This window comes from Heptranchias perlo, chromosome 7 (genome assembly GCF_035084215.1).
Source record: "Heptranchias perlo isolate sHepPer1 chromosome 7, sHepPer1.hap1, whole genome shotgun sequence".
Lineage (NCBI taxonomy): Eukaryota > Metazoa > Chordata > Chondrichthyes > Hexanchiformes > Hexanchidae > Heptranchias > Heptranchias perlo.
The window spans coordinates 11,508,230-11,528,397 of NC_090331.1; the positions used below are offsets into that span (position 1 = coordinate 11,508,230).

A 20,168-nucleotide genomic window follows, 5' to 3' on the forward strand; every position below is an offset into this window, starting at 1 on the left:
TTAATTATTAGGGCGGGCCGGTTTATTTTTTTTAATTGCTTTGAAGCCGCCGCTTTCACTGTCTCCTGGGCTTTTTTTTTGGTGCTAAATCTGTGCTTCTTGGGCAACAAGTTTAATTTGCTCGCAGCAACCCCATAAAATTAGGATTTTTCGGACGGTGTGGCGTTTTGGATCGTGGGCGAACACTCACCAACCGTGTGGCACATCAACAGCTGCAAGCGCTTGGGATCGTAACAAAAAAATAGGGGAGTAACTCTGGAGATACACGGTTCACGATCAGGAACGCCACGGCCTGAAAGGGCGGTGGAAGCAGATTCGATAGTGACTTTCAAAAGGGAATTGGATAAATACTTAAACAGGAGAAATTTGCAGGGCTGTGGGTAAAGAGCGGCGGGGTGGGGTGGGGGGGCGGAGGGGCAAGTGGGACTAAGTGGATAGCTCTTTCAGAGAGCCGGTACAGGCACGATGGGCCGAATGGCCTCTTTCTGTGCTGTACGATTCTATGAGTAAGTCTGGAGATCCGTGGATCTCTGGGAGCGTAGTTGGGTCTCCACTCGAGCCTCAAAACCGCAGAGCCGGGTTGCTCTCCATTTATCGTACCATCTTACAGCACAGGAGGAGGCCATTCGGCCCATCGTCCCTCTGCCGGCTCTTTGAAAGAGCTATCCAATTAGGCCCACTTCCCCTGCTCTGTCCCCACGGCCCTGCAATTTTTTTTTCCTTTTCAAGTATTTATCCAATTCCCTTTTGAAAGTTACTATTGAATCTGCTTCCACCGCCCTTTCAGGCAGCGCATTCCAGATCATCACAACTCGCTGCGTTAAGAAAAAAATTCTCCTCCCTCCCCCGGTTCTTTTGCAAATTATTTTAAATCTGTGTCTTCTGGTTACCGATCCTCCCACCAGTGGAAACTGTTACTCCTTATTTACTGTCGAAACCCCTCATAATTTTGAACACCTCTATCAAATCTCCGCTTAACCTTCTCTGCTCCAAGGAGCACAGTTTTTCTCATCTGTCCGCACAACCCAAGTCCCTCACCAGGTAAAGTAAATGGGAGTTAGTGCTGCCTGTCTCCATTTGAGAAGTCACTGCCTCCAGACCCATCCAGGTGGTGTAAAAGCCTTCTGTAGCTGTCTGAAGATTACCAGGACCCTCTGCTTATCTGTAATGGTTTCTACACAAACTGATTATTTCTTTATAATACGTTAATAATGCACAATGCAAGTAATCCGTAAACCCATCACTCTGGGGACAAGATTAGTGCAGGAATTTTATAATAAACCTGGCTTTTAGCCAACTAGGAGAAATCTTCAGTTTAAACAAAACATAAATCATATTTGATGTCTTGACTGTAAACAACATTCCTGAAAGCAAAATCCGCCAACAAAAGCAAACTCATCTTTTATTAATATTAACAGTTTGGCTGTTTGTCAGCAACTTCGTAGAATCTTACAGCACAGAAGGAGGCCATTCGGCCCATTGTGCCTGTGCCGGCTCTTTGAAAGAGCTATCTAGTTGGTCCCACTGCCTCCCCCTGCTCTTTCCCCATAGCCCTGCGAACTTCTCCACAGAATGTAGTTTTTGTAGTTGAAAATGGGCTGAATGTCCCTGGAGCTGCCGTGTACAAAGGTTTTGCGGGATCCCATACTGAAATGGTGGTATTTTTTCTCCCCTCCCCCCTCCCATCTGCCTATCTTTCTTCCTTCCGCTCCAGAAAGGTAATGACTCACCCTGGGGTCCAGGGTCCCATAAGCACAAGTCCCGCTCTGGTACCTTGCCCGACTGACCATTCTTTGTCTGTGAGATCTAGACATTGAGTGTTGGCACGCTATTTGACTCTGGTGGCCGTCGCAGCTGAACCCGATCCTGTCCTTGCCCTGACATCCACACATGTGCACTTTCTAGCACTGGAAAGTGATCAAAGGGTTTCACATTCCCCCCTCTTAACTTAAAACAGAAACATATTTAACAAAAGCATGAGAACACGCAACTTTAAATCAAGATAGCCAAAATTCTCTTGGTGGTTCTGTCAGGTTCCTACCATAGCGCCAGCAAAAAAATGTCGGGGACCCATCCACCCCTTATCTTTAGCACCTGCATTGACGAGAGCTTGGCCGATGTCAATGATACCCCTGGATACCGTGACCTCGGCCTACAGGGAACCCAGCGTGGGGTGGGTAGCAGTGGGGGTGCACAGATTCTGCTTCAGGGATGGGGAGGGGGACTTCTTCTGGTGGGGGCTGCCCGAGATGCGAACCCCAAGCGCCAAAGGCCCATTCCTCGTGGCTCCGCCCCCCCCTGACCATCCGAACTTTGACACGGGGTTGTGCTCATCCGCGCATCTTGAGAATGTGATTCCGTTGGCAGGTAGTTAATTGTGGGGAAAGATGGGCACACTCCTAGAATCATTGAATGATACAGCACAGAAGGAGGCCACTCGGCCCATTGTGCCTATGCTGGCTCTCTGTTAGAAGAAGAATTTCATTCCCCCGCCCCCGGAGCTGATTTCCAACCGAATGGAACTGAGGCCGAATTGTGGCATCCTCATTGCTGCCATGCCTGAAACCAGTTAACTCGGCCCAAACTAGGAATTGAACTTGGGATCTTCCTGCCCAGTGTGGCTCAGCACCACACTGGGCAGTGCAGTGAGCCCACATGAACCCTCCAATTGGAATTATAAAAGGAAAAAGGTTGGAACAAGTACCAGTCATCGTGAACCCTTATTCAAACTGTGGGTTGCATTTTGCTGCAATTTATTTAACTTGTTCCCATCGCTGTTGCTGATTGGCAATAATTGAAATAGGAATTGTATCTTAGAGAGGAAAAAAAAAAGGTTTATTTTAGCCGCATGAATTAGTTAAATCGGCCTTGACCCGGTTGGTAGCACCCTCGCCTCTCAGTTAGAAGATCGATTTAAGCCCCATTCTAGAGGCTTGAGCGCATTTCTAGGCTGAGGGAGTGCTGCACTGTCAGAGGTGCCGTCTTTCGGATGAGACGTTAAACCAAGAACTCGTCTTTGAAATAGTGCCACGAGATCCTTCTCATCCACCGAGGGTGTCCAGGCCAACTTTTATCCCTCAAACAACATCACTAAAACAGATTATCCAGCCATTTATCTCATTGCTGTTTGTGGGACCTTGCTGTGCTTAAATTGATTGCTGCATTTGCCTACATTACAACAGCGACTACACTTCAAAAGCACTTCATTGGCGGTGAAGCACTTTGAGATGTCCTGAGGCAGTGAAAGGCGCTATATAAATGCAAGTTCTTTTTTTTTTCTTTCTTCAATCAGCTATGGTGTACTCTTGTTTAAATTGCCCTTATGTTGTTTTGAACCTAAAACATTTAGCTCTTTGTTTTACCCTAGACACTGAACAAGAACAACTTGATTCCTGATGACAGAAGCAATTATTTCTCCTCCCTACAGCAGACGAATGTGTACACCACAACGTACTACCCCACCACCCTGAATAAGTATGACTACAGGCCTGATTCCTCACCTGGCAGAACCTATACCTAGACCCCCACCTCCCACCCCGGAGATGGCGCTTAGAAATGAACCAGAATGGACCCCGCGAACAAACCATAATCATAGCAACACCGGTAGTCAAGTCATAACATCAGCCAATCACAGTTCAAATTTTGTGGAGGTTCTTCATTAACGATTTTGCACTTCTTAAAGAGCCACAGTCCAGCCAATCGAGACTTGTTTATAACTTATAAGGAACCAAGACTTAGTAAGCAATGGATTTTTTTTTTATAGACTCGCTGACAAAAAGACTGAGCTATGCTTCATATTCGGGAAAAAAAAACACTGAACAGCCGAAACAAAATGGCCGCCGCAGTGGCTGAACAGTACAAAAGTTGCCATAGCAACGTGTTATCTCTGTGAAATTGTAGATTTGGTGAGGATTTCTTCATCGAGGCTAATTGGTACCACAGGTGGTTCGGAGAATGTGACTGTAGCATCTGGATACAGAAATACTCCTTTGGTACTGAGGAGAGAAAATAACTTTTTTTTTTATTCGAAAGGTTTTTTTTTTGCCCCCCTCCCCCCGGCCATTATTAATTTTCAGACAGATATCCTGCAGAGCCCAGCAGGAGTGAAACATTCTTTTGTTTTTTTAACTGAACTGTTATTTTTACCGTGTTCTTTGCGTAACTTCGAGTTTTGATTGTTCCTTTCTTTCTCTCTTTTCCTTTTCCCTCGCACTGAACGTGAAATTTTTCTTCTCAGAGGGGGATTAATTTGATTGATTAATTTGATTAATTGAGGGGATGTTACCGCCTTGTGACATTGTAAATTTGTTGGATTTGGCACTTGAGAAAAACAGATAAAAAATATTCGGTGGGATGAAGCCGACATTGATTGTTTAACCAGGACCTACCAGCAGATCAATCTGGACATTAAAACATAATTGGATGGAATTCTTGTTTGGAGCAAACTGTTCGATAGTTAAAGCAATTGTATTTTTCTTGTAGTTCAAGTGACCATCAAACGTGCATACTTTTTGCGAAGAAATGAATTCCCCTACTTTTCTTATTTGAGAGGAGTTAGAAATCATATAGCACAGAAGAAGGCCATTTGGCCCATCGTGCCTGTGCCGGCTCTCTGAAAGAGCTATCCAATTAGTCCCACTCCACTGCTCTTTCCCCATAGTCCTGCAATTTTTTCCCTTTCAAGTATTTATCCAATTCCCTTTTGAAAGTTACTATTGAATCTGCTTCCACCGCCCTTTCAGGCAGCGCATTCCAGATCATAACAACTCGCTGCGTAAAAAAAAAAATCTCCTCATCTCGCCTCTGGCTTTTTTTGCCAATTATTTTAAATCTGTGCCCTCTGGTTACCGACCCTCCTGCCAATGGAAACAGTTTGCCAGTAGATTTTTTTTTAAATGGGGAGAAAGAAACTATTTGCTTTTTTAAAAAAAATGTTGCACCGCCCCTTTAAAAGGGAGCTGCGTTTTATTTAAAAATTTGTAATGGATTGAAGTCTTAGGAACCCAATTCCTGTCCACAGAGAGGTTGGGAATGGCAATCCTTGCCCACACTTGCATTTCCTGAGTTGACATTCCAGCCCTTTTTATGACCATGAATTGGTGCAATTTGCATGGCGAGCAATCTAGTCATGCCTAACACGGGGCTTACGGTGGTAGGTAGGGTTCGCTGCAGGTGGCCTCCAAGTTTACTTAGGTTTGAAATCCCTTTAATCGGCAAACTTCTGTTACAATAATTTGGAGCAAATCCTTTGATGGTTCAGTGCACCCTTGCCCCCTAGTTTGGATCTTTTGATGCAGTTGTTATCAGCAGATTACAATGGTAAGATTCACTGCTTCACGGTTGCTGCTCCACCACTGTTTCACCCGTTCCATTCGAATGTGTCCTGTGAGCAGCCAGGTCACCATGTTGTTCTGAGATATAAGGCTCACACAAAACATGGTCAAGGGAAGACAGTAACTGTAGTAACGGAGAAAGTAACAAAAGTCAACTTAAAAAGAGATGTAGCTGAAATATGGGAAGCTCCTATTTATCCTGCCTAGCTTGGTACTGTGTTCTCACCAGCTCCTGACTTGTCATAAGACACCCCTGCTTTGTACAGAGAGGGCACGAGAGTAAAGAGCAGTGTAGTGACTGTGCAAAGGGAGGGGGCTAGGTCTCTGAGACTGGGGTTGAGGTGCTTTGTTAGCACAATGCACTGGAGCTCTCCCGTAGCCTACCTGGGACGGTTTGATACTTGAGCGCAAAGTCGAAAATTGTTCCTTTATCTCTGCACTGCCCTCGCCCTACTGGAGAGGTAAGAAAAATTAAGTTGTGTTAAAAGTTTACTGAAGCACATTTCAGAACTGGCCGGTGCCCTGATGTCTAGCGAAAAGCTTCCCAAGTTAAAACAGGTTTGTTTTTTTCTTTACCTGTGTCTAAAGTTCTAGCCTCCTCGGGTCGGCTGCAGTTCATTTTCTTTGACCTCCTGTAGCAAGTTCTTGGCCAGTACTGCGTGTGATGGCAGTTGCTATGCAGTTGGAAGCTGTGACTACACGTGATCTAACAGCGGAACTGAGTAATGCTACATGTCGACGCTGCAATCAGACCTTGATGGCACAACTGCTTTGCCAAGGAATGGTCTGCTGCTGGGATGCCGATTATGGTCGAACCTGGATTCCTGTCCATTGATTACAATGAAGACCAATCTTCATATAATAGCTTGACCAATTGGATTCTCTTGAGGTGGAGGACTCTGAATTTTCCCGGGACAATGATGACGATGTGTGTACGCGTGCGTCGGCAGCTGTGAAGTTATCTGCACAGAGGAACACATCAGTACACGTGAAAAGCTAAAACAATCGCTTCCCAATGGTGATGGTTTGCCCCCTTTTAACCAAAACCCACGTTTCATGCCACAGCTATCAGATTTCCACGGTGGGCTCTCCTTGGTTGGCTGTGAGATGACCGCATTCAGTGAGCCAGTAGCGCAAAATGACGAGAATTGAGCACCTACCTAACCCTGTAAGCTGACCAGGAGCCAAATATAATAGGAGGCATTGGGGAAGTTGTTTAAAAAAAAATTGTCTGGATTGTGCTCCTACTTCTCCTGAATTATTGGGAGGCATGAATTCCTGTTTCCTGGCACTGTGAGTACACCATGAATTGTGTAAAATTAATAGTGAGCTTCAGTACACTACGGGACTGTGGAATGCAGTGTCTAATCAGATGTGCCTTAGTTTCCAACAACTGCTGTAATTTGGCCTTTTATCATGTGTTGGTTTTTTTTCATGGTAGCCTTACTTGGCAGTCACCTTGTTTCCAGCATACAGTATTTTTTTCTTTTGGTGGGGGGGGTGGGGGGAGAAAGAAAGTGGAGGAAAATGTTGTTATAATTGCCATCAGGAACAGTAAAACTTGCCATCTGGTACTTTTTTTCATACAAGTGCGAATATATAATCTGCAAAATGTATGCGTACGGTCCAAGATCCGCCGTTATGGTTGCTATTAGTTACTGTGTTCGTACTTCCATTGGGGTTGACATCACATGGTCTTGGCTCACCAATCAGAAGGACTGTTCAGGGCATGGAATTGGGTCACGCGGGCAAAGGAAATGTCTATTGTGAGCCAAGTTCAAGAGCCATCTGTCGTTCCAGAGCGTGGAGTAGAGTAGTTCGACGCTTTAGTTAAGAAACGGAGAAGAGAGATTCCAGTTGGTGCAGTGAGTTCAGATATTCTTTTGTTACTTCGGAGCCCTGGGCTCAAATCCATTGATCCGGACTGATTGAATTTTCTTCTCACCGCCGGCAGGGGTCTACGTGAAATGAATTTGGTGCATGTTGATCTAGTTCATTAGAGAGGCTCAAGGACGGCTGCTGCAGGAATTGGAAATGTCACATTGCTGCTCCTCTGAGCTTAGGAGTTGACACGTTGTTGAGACAGAATAGATTGAACTTTATTCCGTATCTGGCATACGCCAATCCTGACCTAGGAGTGCGTGCCGCTGACACTGGTTCCAAATTGTCGCTGGGTCAAAATCCTGGAACTCCCTTCCTAACAGCACTGTGGGAGAACCTTCACCACACGGACTGCAGCCGTTCAAGAAGGCGGCTCACCACCACCTTCTCGAGGGCAATTAGGGAATGGGCAATAAATGCCGGCCTCGCCAGCGACGCCCACATCCCATGAACGAATAAAAAAAATAATGACAATGTTCTAGCACTGATGTTGCTTACTTATATCATAGTAGCATTGTAGGTACAGCACAGGAGGAGGCCATTCGACCCATTGTGCCTGTGCTGGCTCTTTGAAAGAGCTATCCCAATATCCAGTTAGTCCCATTCCCCTGCTTTTTCCCCATAGCCCTGTAAATTTTTTTCCCTTCAAGTATTTATCCAATTCCCTTTTGAAAGTTACTATTGAATCTGCTTCCACCTCCCTTTCAGGCAGCACATTCCAGATCATAACAACTCGCTGCGTAAAAAAATGTTTCCTCACGTCACCTCTGGCTCTTTTGCCGATCACCTTAAATCTGTGTCCTCTGGTTACCGACCCTTCTGCCACTAGAAACAGTTTCTCCTTATTTACTCTATCAAAACCGTTCATGATTTTGAACACCTCTATGAACACAAAAAAATAAACGTTGTTGACTGGCTCAATTGGTGAATGCACAGTATGATTTGACACTCTTGCAGAGAGCCGGCATGGACTCGATGGGCCGAACGGCCTCCTTCCATGCTGTAACCATTCCACGATTCTATGCCTTATGGGTCAGGAAGCTCCCAAAAGCAATCCCTGACCTGTGCCGAGGTCGCTGATTTCAGCCAGGCAGCAATGGGAAAACTATGATTGACATTAGGGACCCCGAACTAGGAGAGAGAAAAAACTATCGCAACGCAGTTAACCCTTGCTGCAAAGTGCGACTATTCCAATGCTCTCCTGGCCGGCCTCCCACCTTGCACCCTGGGCAAACATGAGCTCATCCAAAACCCTGCTGCCTGTATCCTAACTCGCACCAGGTCCCGTTCCCCCATCACCTCTGTGCTCGCAGATCTCCCGGTTCAGCAACGCCTCAAATTTAAAATTCTCATCCTTGTTTTCAAATCCCTCCAAGGCCTCGCCCCTCCCTATATCTGTAACCTCCTCCAGCCCTACAATCCTCCGAGAACTCTGCGCTCCTCCAATTCTGGCCACTTGTGCATCCCTGATTCCCTTCGCCCCACTATTGGCAGCCGTGCCTTCAGCTGCTTAGGGCCTAAGCTCTGGAATTCCTCCCTAAACCCCTCTGCCTCTACCTCCTCCTTTAAGTCACTCCTTAATACCTACCTCTTTGACCAAGCTTTTGGTCACCTGTCCTAATATCTCCTTATGTGGCTCGGTGTCAAATTGTGTCTGATAACGCTCCTGCGAAGCACCTTGGGACATTTTACAACGTTAAAGGCTCTATATAAGTGTAAGTTATTGTTGTTTTGTGGGTGCAAAGGTACTGTCTGTCGGGAGAGGAGGGAGGAAGACTGGGCAATTGAGTGGTATAGATAGAGACGGTTAATGCAGAGCAAATGCCTTGTAGCACTTCAGCAGAGTTTGTCCTCAACAACACTCATGTGGCATCTGTTCATATTGGAACGGCGGAATCTCTGTTTTTGCAGGAACATTCCCGACAAACTCTTGACCTAGAAGGAGAAGAATTGCTGGAGTCCCAGTTTACGTACTCCACCCTCGTTACAGCACATTCCTCGGCAGCCTAGAGCTGCAAGCCAAGTCCAATCAATAAGCCATAAGGCCACACACAATGTAACCTGGACACAGTTGGTCATGCAGCCTTGTAGCTGGGAACCTTCAAACGAGGGAGGGGTATGTTAGTCACGTCAGCAATTTGTGGCTTATGTAAACTTGGTTTAAAAATCTTTGGAGGGAGGTGATTGGCAGGTGGCCTTGTCTCATGGTGCCGGGAGCTCTGCGAGGCTGAGCTAATTACCAGCACAGTAATGTTTTGGGGCGATTCCAGTGATGTAATCTGGACCCCATGACGTTAAGCTCTTCACGAACATCAACATTTTTGGAAGTGACTGGCTCTCGGCTGTTTCCTCAGCACCTGGCACGCTCGATCCCTCTTGACTTGGGTTCTAGAAACTCCAAAGCGGGCCAAAAATGATTTGTTTTCATCCTGACTCCCGACGTCCCTTTAACTCAACTTGGCGTGGGTTTGGAGGAAGGGTCTAATCACTGCAGCAGCTGTGCTGGACAGGATGCAGAGTGTGTGGTGCACTTAGAATCTAGAGTCCAGATCCCCCCCCCCCAAAAAAAAACAAAAAAACAAAACACTTTTCAATGCATCAAACATTCCAAAGCTGAATGAGAGATAAAAGAATCATTTCAAGGTTGCTTCTTTGCTTGAGTTACACAGCAGCTCTCCCCGACAAATTGCTAAAATAGATGCCCCTCGTGCTGTTTTACCTTGCTATACCACTAGATGCAGCAGGGAGTTTGTAGTGCTCTCTCCAATATAAAACACCCCCATTATTAACACTCAGTCGGTGGGGCTCTCCCAATTTATCCTTTGGTAAGTACATCGCCTGGTGTGATACTGGACCAGGTCCTCTGTTGAGTTAGCTATCCCCAGCCAGGATAATAGGTGAAGATATTAATTTGTCCTCAGTCTCCATGGGCTGGGGGGGGGGGGGATTCAGCTAGGGTCTTCTCTCATATTCGCACTCCCCCCTCCCCCCACCTATTAGAACGGGCACGTCTGTGTGTGTTTGGTCAGGACATGATTGGGCTCCTCTGGGATGCTTGGATTGCCGACCCTCCAGGATTGTCCTGGAGTCCCCGCGGATTGGAAATTAATCTCCAGGATATTGCTGCAAGCAAAAAGAAACGGAGAAATATCATCGGGGCACTCAAAAAAAAAATGTTTTTTTTTCATTTTCTTTCTACACTTTCGTTTATTAATTATAAAATTATTGGCTATGTGGGAAATGGGCCGTTTCACCAACAGTCAAGATTAATCCAATTGGGTAACAAATAGTCTGTTCGATTTTCCAATTGGCCATGTGAAGGCCGTGAGCCCGGAGGACGGACCAATGGCAGGAGGGGTGGTTTATGGCGCGAGGTCATGTGATGAAACCTCCAGGAATACATCCAACCAGAGTTGGCAACCCCATGTGATGCCCCTCCCGAAAAGGTCAAATAGCCGCTCTCTAGGCTCACGCATGAAGATTCGCCACTTGGGCACAGTAATAGAGAGGGCTCTTGACCGTTGTGGAACTGTACCTCAGTGTGGGTCACCGCTTTTTGGGAGAGAAGAGGAGAAATAAACAGCATTGAGCAGTACACGTAGAAAGCACTCGCATTTACATAGCGACCTTTCACAACCTCTGGACGCCGCAATGAAGCCAGTGAAGTACTTTTGAAGGGTAATCACTGTTGTAATGTAGGACATTTAGTAAAGCAGCATCATTTACCAGCCACGGGCAATAGTATCAAAAACGGCAGGAGCAGAAAGGCCTCTTCAGAACCGTACCTCGCAGTCACTGTCACTGGATTTACACAGGGCACAATCATGGATGGGGTTTCTCAGCTCAGTGAGCAAGTTGAACAATAGTCAAGACTTGGTGGTCATGCACTGGCAAGATGCACTTGGCATTACCTTTGTATACAGGCGGTTGTCACCGTATGATGAATTTTCAGGAAGATTAAATGTAAATGTACCTTGTACAGTTAGTGCCGTTGAGAAGAGCCTTATTTTTAAACTGCGGAACAAACAGATATTTTTGTAAATATCAAGTTTGTAATTAGAAGAGTATTAGTGCCAATTATTAGTGCAACAGCCCTGATTTGTAGTTCCGCCCACCCATCTATGAATGACCAACAGACAGGTGCTTTTTAAAGTCTCGTCTGTCTGTCAGCTGTATGAGTCCCAGGTGAAATGAGTTGCGTCGTCTGCCTCCACTTCCAAATGATGCACGTTCCTTCAGCTAGTAAAAGCCTAGCACCAAATGGATGGTCAAACTCCATGGAGCTCCCAGGGTGACCGTAGGGTTGCCAACCCTCCAGGATTGTCCTGGAGTCTCCAGGAATTCAAGATCGATCTCGAGGGCACTGCTGCGAGCAAAACCTGGGAGGAAAAATGGGACATTAAAAAGATTGGCTCGGGAAGGACACGTTGGTAGACCAATGGCGGGGGTGGGGGGGGACAGTTGGAGACAGGAAGTCAATGTGATGAAACCTCCAGGAATACGTCCTACCAGAGTTGGCAACCCTAGGTGGCCGGTGTGGGGAATGGGAAACTGTCACACAAATGCACTCTTCTGAGGCTGGGGGACTGAGGCAGGTTGGGAAGAGTTGGGGCGGGGGCGGGGGGGAGCTTTACTCTGCAGCTTAACCATGCTACATCTGAGCCGGGAGTGCTTGATGCTGACACTATAACCTACCCTGCCAGGTGAGAACAGGGTGGGTGTTCAGCTTGGAACGCCCCATCTTACACCCCCGCCTGATTTTACGTTCCCTTGAACTCAACGAACCTCCATCCCAAACTCGTCCCCCTTCCCGCCAGCGCAGGTTTGGTTAAACTCGGAGCTACTGTGTGCCTGAATTGGAAAAGTGTTCCATCCCCCCAGGACTAATACCCCTCAAGTCTTTTGAGCACAAAAGGAAAAAAAAAATGGAATATTGTCCCACGTTCATTTTATTGTCTGTGGCCTTTCCAATAATACAGTTGACAATTAAAAAGAAAAAAAAATGCTGACGTTTTTAATTTTAAGACGTTACAGTATTTATAGTGTGACGAGAGCAACCCCAGAGCCCAGGCGAGAAAGCTGCATGCTGATGGTATAATATCTTGACACTCCATCGCAGCAGCAAATCCTGCCAAGCTCCCGAAGTTATGGGGCCTCGTAAAACTGCTGCTTGCCACTGGTTTGCCAAGAAGAGTACTGCTTGGCATCAGGTGTCGTGTATAAGCGGCAGGTAATGGGGCAGTAATGGATTGAAAGATGTGTCTACAACCCAGGGACCTCTGTAGCCAGATGCTAAGCCAAGCGCTGCTGACACCGACCGACCCTGGTGCACTATTACCAAGTGGGGGGGGTGCTTATATCTTGCATTCATTAAAGCTGTTAGATTGTGGGTACGTTTTCATTAAATAAATGTATTTTCTACTGTGTTTTTATGATTTCTCTTTCTCTTTAAAAAATAATGATGGGGCTCTGGGACCTGGTGTTTACTCCGAGATTTGTTTTAGCACAAAATCCAGGCTGACGCTCCCAGTGCCAGTACTGAGGGAGTGCTGCACTGTCGGAGATGCCGTCTATCAGATGAGACGTTAAACCGAGGCCCCGTCTGCCCCCTCAGGTGGACGTAAAAGATCCCATGGCCGCTATTTCGAAGCAAAGCAGGGGAGTTCTCCCCGGTGTCCTGGCCAATATTTATCCCTTAACCAACATCACTAAAAAAAACAGATTATCTGGTCTTTATCACATTGTTGTTTGTGGGATCTTGCTGTGCGCAAATTGACTGCCGTGTTTCCTACAACAGTGACTACACTTCAAGAAAGTACTTAATTGGCTGTAAAAGCGCTTTGGTACATCCTGAGGTCATGAAAGGCGCTATATAAATGCAAGTCTTTCCTTTTATTTTTATTTTTAACTATTTTTATTTTTAGGTGTGGTTTAGGTTCCCTCGTCTTCCAGTTCCGTGAGTCACCGCCCCCCCCCCGCAAGCTGAGGGGTGGGAATGGTGGGGTATCAACACGTCCAGGGCCCTTCCAATGGCAGCTTATAGAAAGCAGTAGGAGGAGCTGAAGAACAAACTGGAGTAACCTTATTTTCTTTTTGCCTTGCCTTTCAGCTGAGGACTTTCTAGCCCTCCGCCTACCACCCTCCCCATACCTGCCTGACCGAGACCGATAACTCAGTGTGTGTTGGGAGGGATGTAAGTCCGACATCTGACTGGCATGTGTCAGGCCACTGACCTGCTGCCACACCAACTGGTCTCCGGTCAGAGTTCTGCTTCACCCCGACCTACATCCCAATCCTGCACTGCCCTTGGAATCGTTACGTGTTTATTTGCAATCCTGTGGTACACTTTTATAAGAATGAGAGTCGGCACGGGCTGGTGACGTGGGTTTATATCCTGCAGACCACCTCCATTGCCTCATAAGGTGAAAGCCCTTGGACAGCCTTTTTATTGGCTTTTCCAATCTATGCAAAGAGTATGAACTTTGCCAAGCCCAGTGGGACTGTTTAATCTATTCGAATATTTGAAAAAGCTCTGGAGCTACTAGGCAGAGGCATTTCTTCAACTGGAATACAGCAAAGGACGCACCTCAGCGGCCTCTGAAATGCTTGCATTGCTTTACCTGCCTGTTAAATTGACCCAATAAAAAAAAGCATTCGGACTGTATGCGGGAAAAGGACGCCAATAGCAACGCCTCAGGCCAACAGGTGCATGTTTTCAATTGAGGGGGGTTTAGAGGTGAGCATCCTGGTAAATACATTCAGTTTTGGTCAAGTATATTCTGTTGTATAATGGGCTTCAGCACTGCGGGCCAAACAGATTACTCTATCGAACTGGACTGAGCTAAGCCATTAAACCCTGCACAGTGCTGAAGTGGGGCCAGTAAGTAATTAGGTCTTTGGCTATAGAACAAGTTGACATGAAATGCCTTGCGGAGGGCATGCGACTGAAAATCTGAGACTATAGTATCATGAAAATACCCAGTGACCTGTACAAGAGTGTGGAGAGGGAGGGGGGGGGCGAGGGTGTAGAACCGAGGAGGGGAAAGGAAAAACACTCCAGTTGAACCACTTCCAGCGAACAATCCTGCGAAAGGAAGAAAGCTTTGCAATTGAACGATGATCTAAATGTATAAACGTCACTGTGTAGTTTTCACTTTTTAAAAAGAATATATTGTTCTCCCAAATATATATTTTTGCACACGCTCTCTTGTGAGCTTGTCGAGATGTGTAACTGACCAGCTGCATCGCAAGGCAAGTGCCCGACTGATCCCGATATAACCTTAAAGGGTGCCGCACATGGGCCTTAAAGTTATACTGTGTGAATATCGGTGTGCGAATGCTCGATGGGCTCACACACAATCCCTTCGCCCGCTCTTGGAGTGGAGCCTCTAAACCATTTGTTTTAACGCTTCTGCTAAAACGGCAGACAGAGGTGCTCGGTGTTCACCCACTGATATTGACACAGTCGTAACTTGGCGAGGCTGCGATGGAGCTGACGTTACGGAGAGGTGGCAATTTTAACCTACCCCGCCCGTCGGGATCAGGTGCAACGCTGGCTTTTTTGTGCCCCTGCCCGATTTTGCTCTCCATTGAAGTCAACGGAGAGCAATATCGGACGGGGTGTGAAACGGGCCTTCCACCCGATCCTCTGGGTTTGCCGCCCGGCCAAGTTAGGTTAAAATTGCCCTCTAGCTACAGCTTAGAACTCTTGAGCTTTACAGCTGTCATTTTAATGACATAGGAGCTGTGGCACGTGACTGGCACTGGTGGGTTGCAAAGTGTGCCCAGTTACGGGATTCTACAGTTCCCGGCCAGGCGTCCCCAACATTATTCTGTGCAATGGCACCTGTCCGTGTATCTATAATCCCCTGACGACTGCCGACTTTTAACTGTACTGAACAATATTGCACACCAGTATTACCGGTATGCTAATTATAAACCTAGAAGAAACAGACGTATAGATCTCCACACTGTACAAACGGGCAACGTTACGGTAATTGTTGGTACTGCAGAGTCCCGGTGGATCAGAGGAGTTGTTATTGAAGGTTCTCTTGCCTTCCTATGCAATTTAAAATATGGTACTGTCAGTAGACTGCGGCACAGAGAGTAATCACTGCCTCTGTAGACACTGTGAATTGTTTTTGTTATTCTATGTATTTTTTGTATATTGTACATTGCAAAAGATATTAGAGAATAAACCAGTCTGATGAGATGCTAAGTTGAATTTTTCCTCAATGATATGGTCTCTTTCAGTTCTTTCCCCTCCTCTTTTTTTTGGGCTGTTTTACTTGTCCTCAGTTCTGAAGGTGTCGACTTGTACAGGGTGTCGTTCGTTAAGACTGCCCCCTGCTATTATTGACAAGTGTGGGTTTATGTGTGGGTCTAAAGGTTGAGATGTAAGATGGCCGGTGCCTCTCGACAGTTAGGGGCAGGAGGAGAATTACCTGCAGAGAAACACACACTCACACACACATGTACATTCCAACAGGGGTCACTGGATGGTGATCAGGAGTAGGAGCCATACCGGACGGGGGCCATGAACGGGACTTGGTGCGAGTTAGGATACGGGCACCAGTGTTTTTGGATGAGCTCAAGTTTATGGAGGGTGGAAGATGGGAGGCCGGCCAGGAGAGCGTTGGAATAGTCGAGTCTGGAGGTAACAAAATCACTGGGATGAGAAAAAAAAACGCTGCAATATTTATTAATTAGGCAATCTCTAAATCAATGCATCAATCCAGGATGAAGCTGAAAGGCCTGAGGTAATGCAGACCGTCCAAAACGGAGGCTGAAGACAGGAGGATATGGAGAAACAAAATGTGTGTGTTAATAACACTTCGTTCTTAATGAAAGCCAGCTGATTTTCTCGTAAACAAGTTTTATTTCCTTCACGTCCGACGCGCAGACTGTGACGGCAAAGATTAGCCTGAATGAGCTGTCGAAGTTATGACCATTTGATAGATTTCCCTTCACCTCCTTAGAAAGTGTCTGTGCTGAGCTTTCTCCACTTGAAAGACAGTAAAAGTAGCACCTCAAGTGGATAAAGCCATAAAAAATGCTAATAGAATACTGGATTTTATGGCAAGAGGCATAGAATATAATAGTTAAGATGTAATGGAGAATCTCTATCAAACTTTAGTGAGACTGAAGTTGCAGTTTTGGGCTCCATGCCATAGGAAGGATGTTAACCAATCGAGAAGATTCTCTAGGATGCTGCCTGGTATGAGGACATACAAATACAGGAAAGACCTGAAAAAATTGGGGCTGTTTTAGTTGCAACCGAGGAGATTACGGGATGATTTGATAGAGGTGTTCAACATTATGAAGGGATGGAACATACTAGATAGAAACAGATTGATTCCAGTGATTGAGAGGTCTAGAACAAGGGAGCTTGGATATGAGATTAAACGTAATAGGAGAGAAAGTGGGAGAAACTATTTTTTTTGCACAGAGGGTAGCGAGGCTGAGGAATGTATTGCCAGAGTCAGTTATTGAAGCAGAGACTGGCATTTAAGAATAGGTTAGATAGGTGTTTGAAGGAAAGGGAGATAAAGGGATTATGGGCACAGGGCAGGCACCTGGGATTTAGGCATTAAACTACTGCTCCTCCAATTCTGGCCTCTTGCGCGTTCCCGATTTTCATCGCTCCACCATTGGCAGCCGTGCCTAGGCCCCAACCTCTGGAATTCCCTCCCTAAACCTCTCCGCACCTCTCTCTCCTCCTTTAAGACGCTCCTCAAAACCTACCTCTTTGACTAAGCTTTTGGTCACCTATCCTAATATTTCCTTATATGGCTTGGTGTTAATTTTGTTTGATAATGTTCCTGTGAAGCACCTTGGGACATTTTACTATGTTAAAGGTGCCATATAAATGCAAGTTGTTGTTTGGAGGATAAACACCAACATGGACTGGTTGGGCCGAACAGCCTGTTTCCATGTTGAAATTTCTATGTATTTCCACGTGAAAGCATATATTTTGTTTTCCAGCTGTGGGATCGGTTGATCACAATGAGAAGGTGAATTCAGCACCGTGCCAACTCCCAGCTGCATTTTCTTGACAAATTTTAATTGTTTCTTGGGATGTTTTAATGGGAAGGTAAAAAGTTATTAGCAAAAAAAATGTTGTTTAAAGCAAGAAGAGGATATTTCCCCTCCCCTTTCGATTCTGTCCTCACGCAAAGCGTGTATGTATACACACACAAACATGCACACACACAAACGCATATGCACAAACGCACACACAAACACACAAACGCATACACACAAATGCACAAAAACAAACACAAACGCATACACACAAATGCAGAAACACACACGCAAACGCACAAACACACACAAACGTGCACACACAAATGCATACGCACAAACATACACATATACACAAATGCACAAACACAAACACATACAGACGAAGACACAAACACATACACTTGCCTCCGAGTCAGAAGGTCATGGGTCCAATCCCCACTCTTGCGCACGCACACAAATGCATACTCACACAAACCCATACACACAAGCGCACACATACAAACGCATGCACATTAACGCACACACACACACACACAAACGCACAAAGATACATAAACGCATACAAACAAACGCACACACAAACAAATGCATACAGACAAACATGCACAGGCAGACACACGGTTCTGCATAAGGCACTGGATAGTGACCCCCAACTGTTGTTTTACACTCCTGTGAAGCACCTTGGGACATTTTACTACGTTAAAGGCACTATATAAATGCAAGCTGTTGTTTTGGCTGAGATCAGGTAAATCAGCACAGACCAGTTATTAGTGCATCCCATACCAAAATCCAACAGTTTTGTACTTCCTCTGTCTGATGTGAGCTTTGACAGCACTGAGTCCTCGGCTAATGTGGCAGGAATTCTCACATCGTGACCAGATCTCCAGTTAGTGTTCCTTTCACCCATTTATCTTGTTTTATTCCCCCACATATACGACTTCTAAATGGCTCATTCATGCCTCATTAATCTCTGTTGTTCCTTTTGAAATGCTTTACTCAAATTTGTTGAGTACAAACAGATGGCACTTCCTACAACAGCTGCTCCTCTTATTTACTGTAACTGGTTTCGACACGAATTAGCTCATATTTTTTCATTAAAGCTGGTACCATTAAGAAATCGCCACACACATGGGCAAGCAGCTAACTTAACTTTGCAAATTGTATTCTGAATTGTAACCAAGCTCTCTGTTGAAATTACCTCCGCGGTGCTGCGCACGGCAATATTTTAATGGTGGTCAGCCGTGACTCAGTGGGTGGCACTCTTGCCTCTGAGACAGAAGATCGTGGGTCCAATCCCCACTCCAGAGACTTGAGCACATAATCTAGACTGGCACTTTAGCACAGCACTGAGGGAGTGCCGCACTGTCTGAGGTGTCGTCTTTCAGATAAGACCTTAAACCGAGGCCCCCCTTTTCTGTCTCAGGTGGACGTGGAGCATCCCATGGCACTATTCGAAGGAGAGCAGGGGGGGGTTCTCCCTGGTACCCTGACCAACATTTATCCCTTGCCCAACACCACTAAAAACAAACTACCTGGTCATTTATCTCATTGCTGTTTGTGGGAGCTTGCTGTGCACAAATTGGCTGCTGCGTTTCCCAACATTACTACAGTAACTACGCTTCAGAAGTACTTCATTGGTAGTGAAGGGCTTTGGAACGTGCTGAGATTGTGAAAGGCGCTGTATAAATGCAAGTTCTTTCTCTCTTTAGTCTCTAGAGACATCTAAACTACTTGACTTTTTGGTTTCCCCACTGGCTCAGTAGGGACCTAGGTTCAATCCCTGGTCTATGTTTAGTTGGTTGACCTTAGTTGGCGGGGGGGGGGGTGGGGGGCAACAGTTGAGACACTGCAATTATTCCCAATGCCCCTGGCTGAAGGGAATGAAAAAATGCATTCAGCCAGGATTTCCATTCTCGATCACTATCTAGCGATCCTTGTTGTAAAGTGTGTGCAGGGACAGAATTGGATTCAGCTCTGATGCAATCTGGAATCAAATACCCCCCCTGAAGCTCACTGCCTCTGCTTCAATCACTAACTCTGGTAGTGTATTCCACAGCCGCACAACCCTCGGTGTAAAAAAGAGTGTGTCCTCTTCTAAATCTCTCCTAAATCTCTGACATTTAATCTTATACCCAAGTTCCTTTGTTCTAGACCTCTCACTCAACAATCTTTCTCTCTACTCTGTTCCATCCCTTCATAATTTTAAACGCCTCTATGAAGCCATCCCGTAATCTCCTCTGTTCTAACCTCATTGGGGGCGGGGGCAGGGGTAAGGAGATACCGACTCTTAAAGAGGTCGCGGATATGTGCAAATAAAGGTCACTAGATTACAGAATCATAGAATCTTACAGCACAGAAGGAGGCCATTCGGCCCGTCGTGCCTGTGCCGGCTCTTTGAAGGAGCCGTCCAATTTAATCCCACACCCCAACTGTTTCCCCATAACCCTGCAAATTTGTCCTCTTCAAGTACATGTCCAATTGCCTTTTGAAAGTTCCCATGGAATCTGATTCCACCACCCTTTCAAATAATGTGTTCCAGATCTTAACAACCCTCTGAGTGAAAAAATTTCGCCTCATTTCCCCTCTAGTTCTTCTGCCAATTATTTTAAATCCATGACCTCTGGTTACTGACCCACTTGTCAGAGATTCTCCCTCCTTGCTCTATCAAAACCCCTCATAATTTTGAACACCTCTATTAAATCTCCCCTTAACCTTCTCTGCTCTAAGGAGAACAATCCCAGCTCCTCCCCAATCTCTCCACATAACTGAAGTCCCTCATCTGGTATCATCCCGGCAAACCTCCTCTGCACCCTCTCCAAGGCCTTGACATCCTTCCGAAAGTGTGGTGCCCAGAATTGTACAGAAGATTCCAGCTGAGGCCTAACCAGTGATTTATAAAAGTTTAGCATGACTTCCTTGTTTTTGTAT

At 45.9% G+C, this 20,168-nt stretch overlaps 1 protein-coding gene across 6 annotated transcripts in view; it reads left to right on the forward strand.

The window, feature by feature from the left end:
* sema5ba (sema domain, seven thrombospondin repeats (type 1 and type 1-like), transmembrane domain (TM) and short cytoplasmic domain, (semaphorin) 5Ba) overlaps positions 1-15,432 on the forward strand; it is a 300,621-nt gene extending 285,189 nt beyond the window's left edge. For 5 of the 6 annotated variants that reach the window (XM_067987078.1, XM_067987075.1, XM_067987077.1 and 2 more), the window contains one exon: positions 3,368-15,432. In XM_067987078.1, coding sequence (XP_067843179.1) covers positions 3,368-3,520 — 153 coding nt within the window. In that variant the 3' untranslated portion in view covers positions 3,521-15,432. Of the gene's footprint in view, positions 1-3,182; positions 3,261-3,367 lie in introns of all 6 variants that reach the window. The other variant, XM_067987080.1, reaches the window with a different exon arrangement.
* Positions 15,433-20,168: the final 4,736 nt, after the last annotated feature.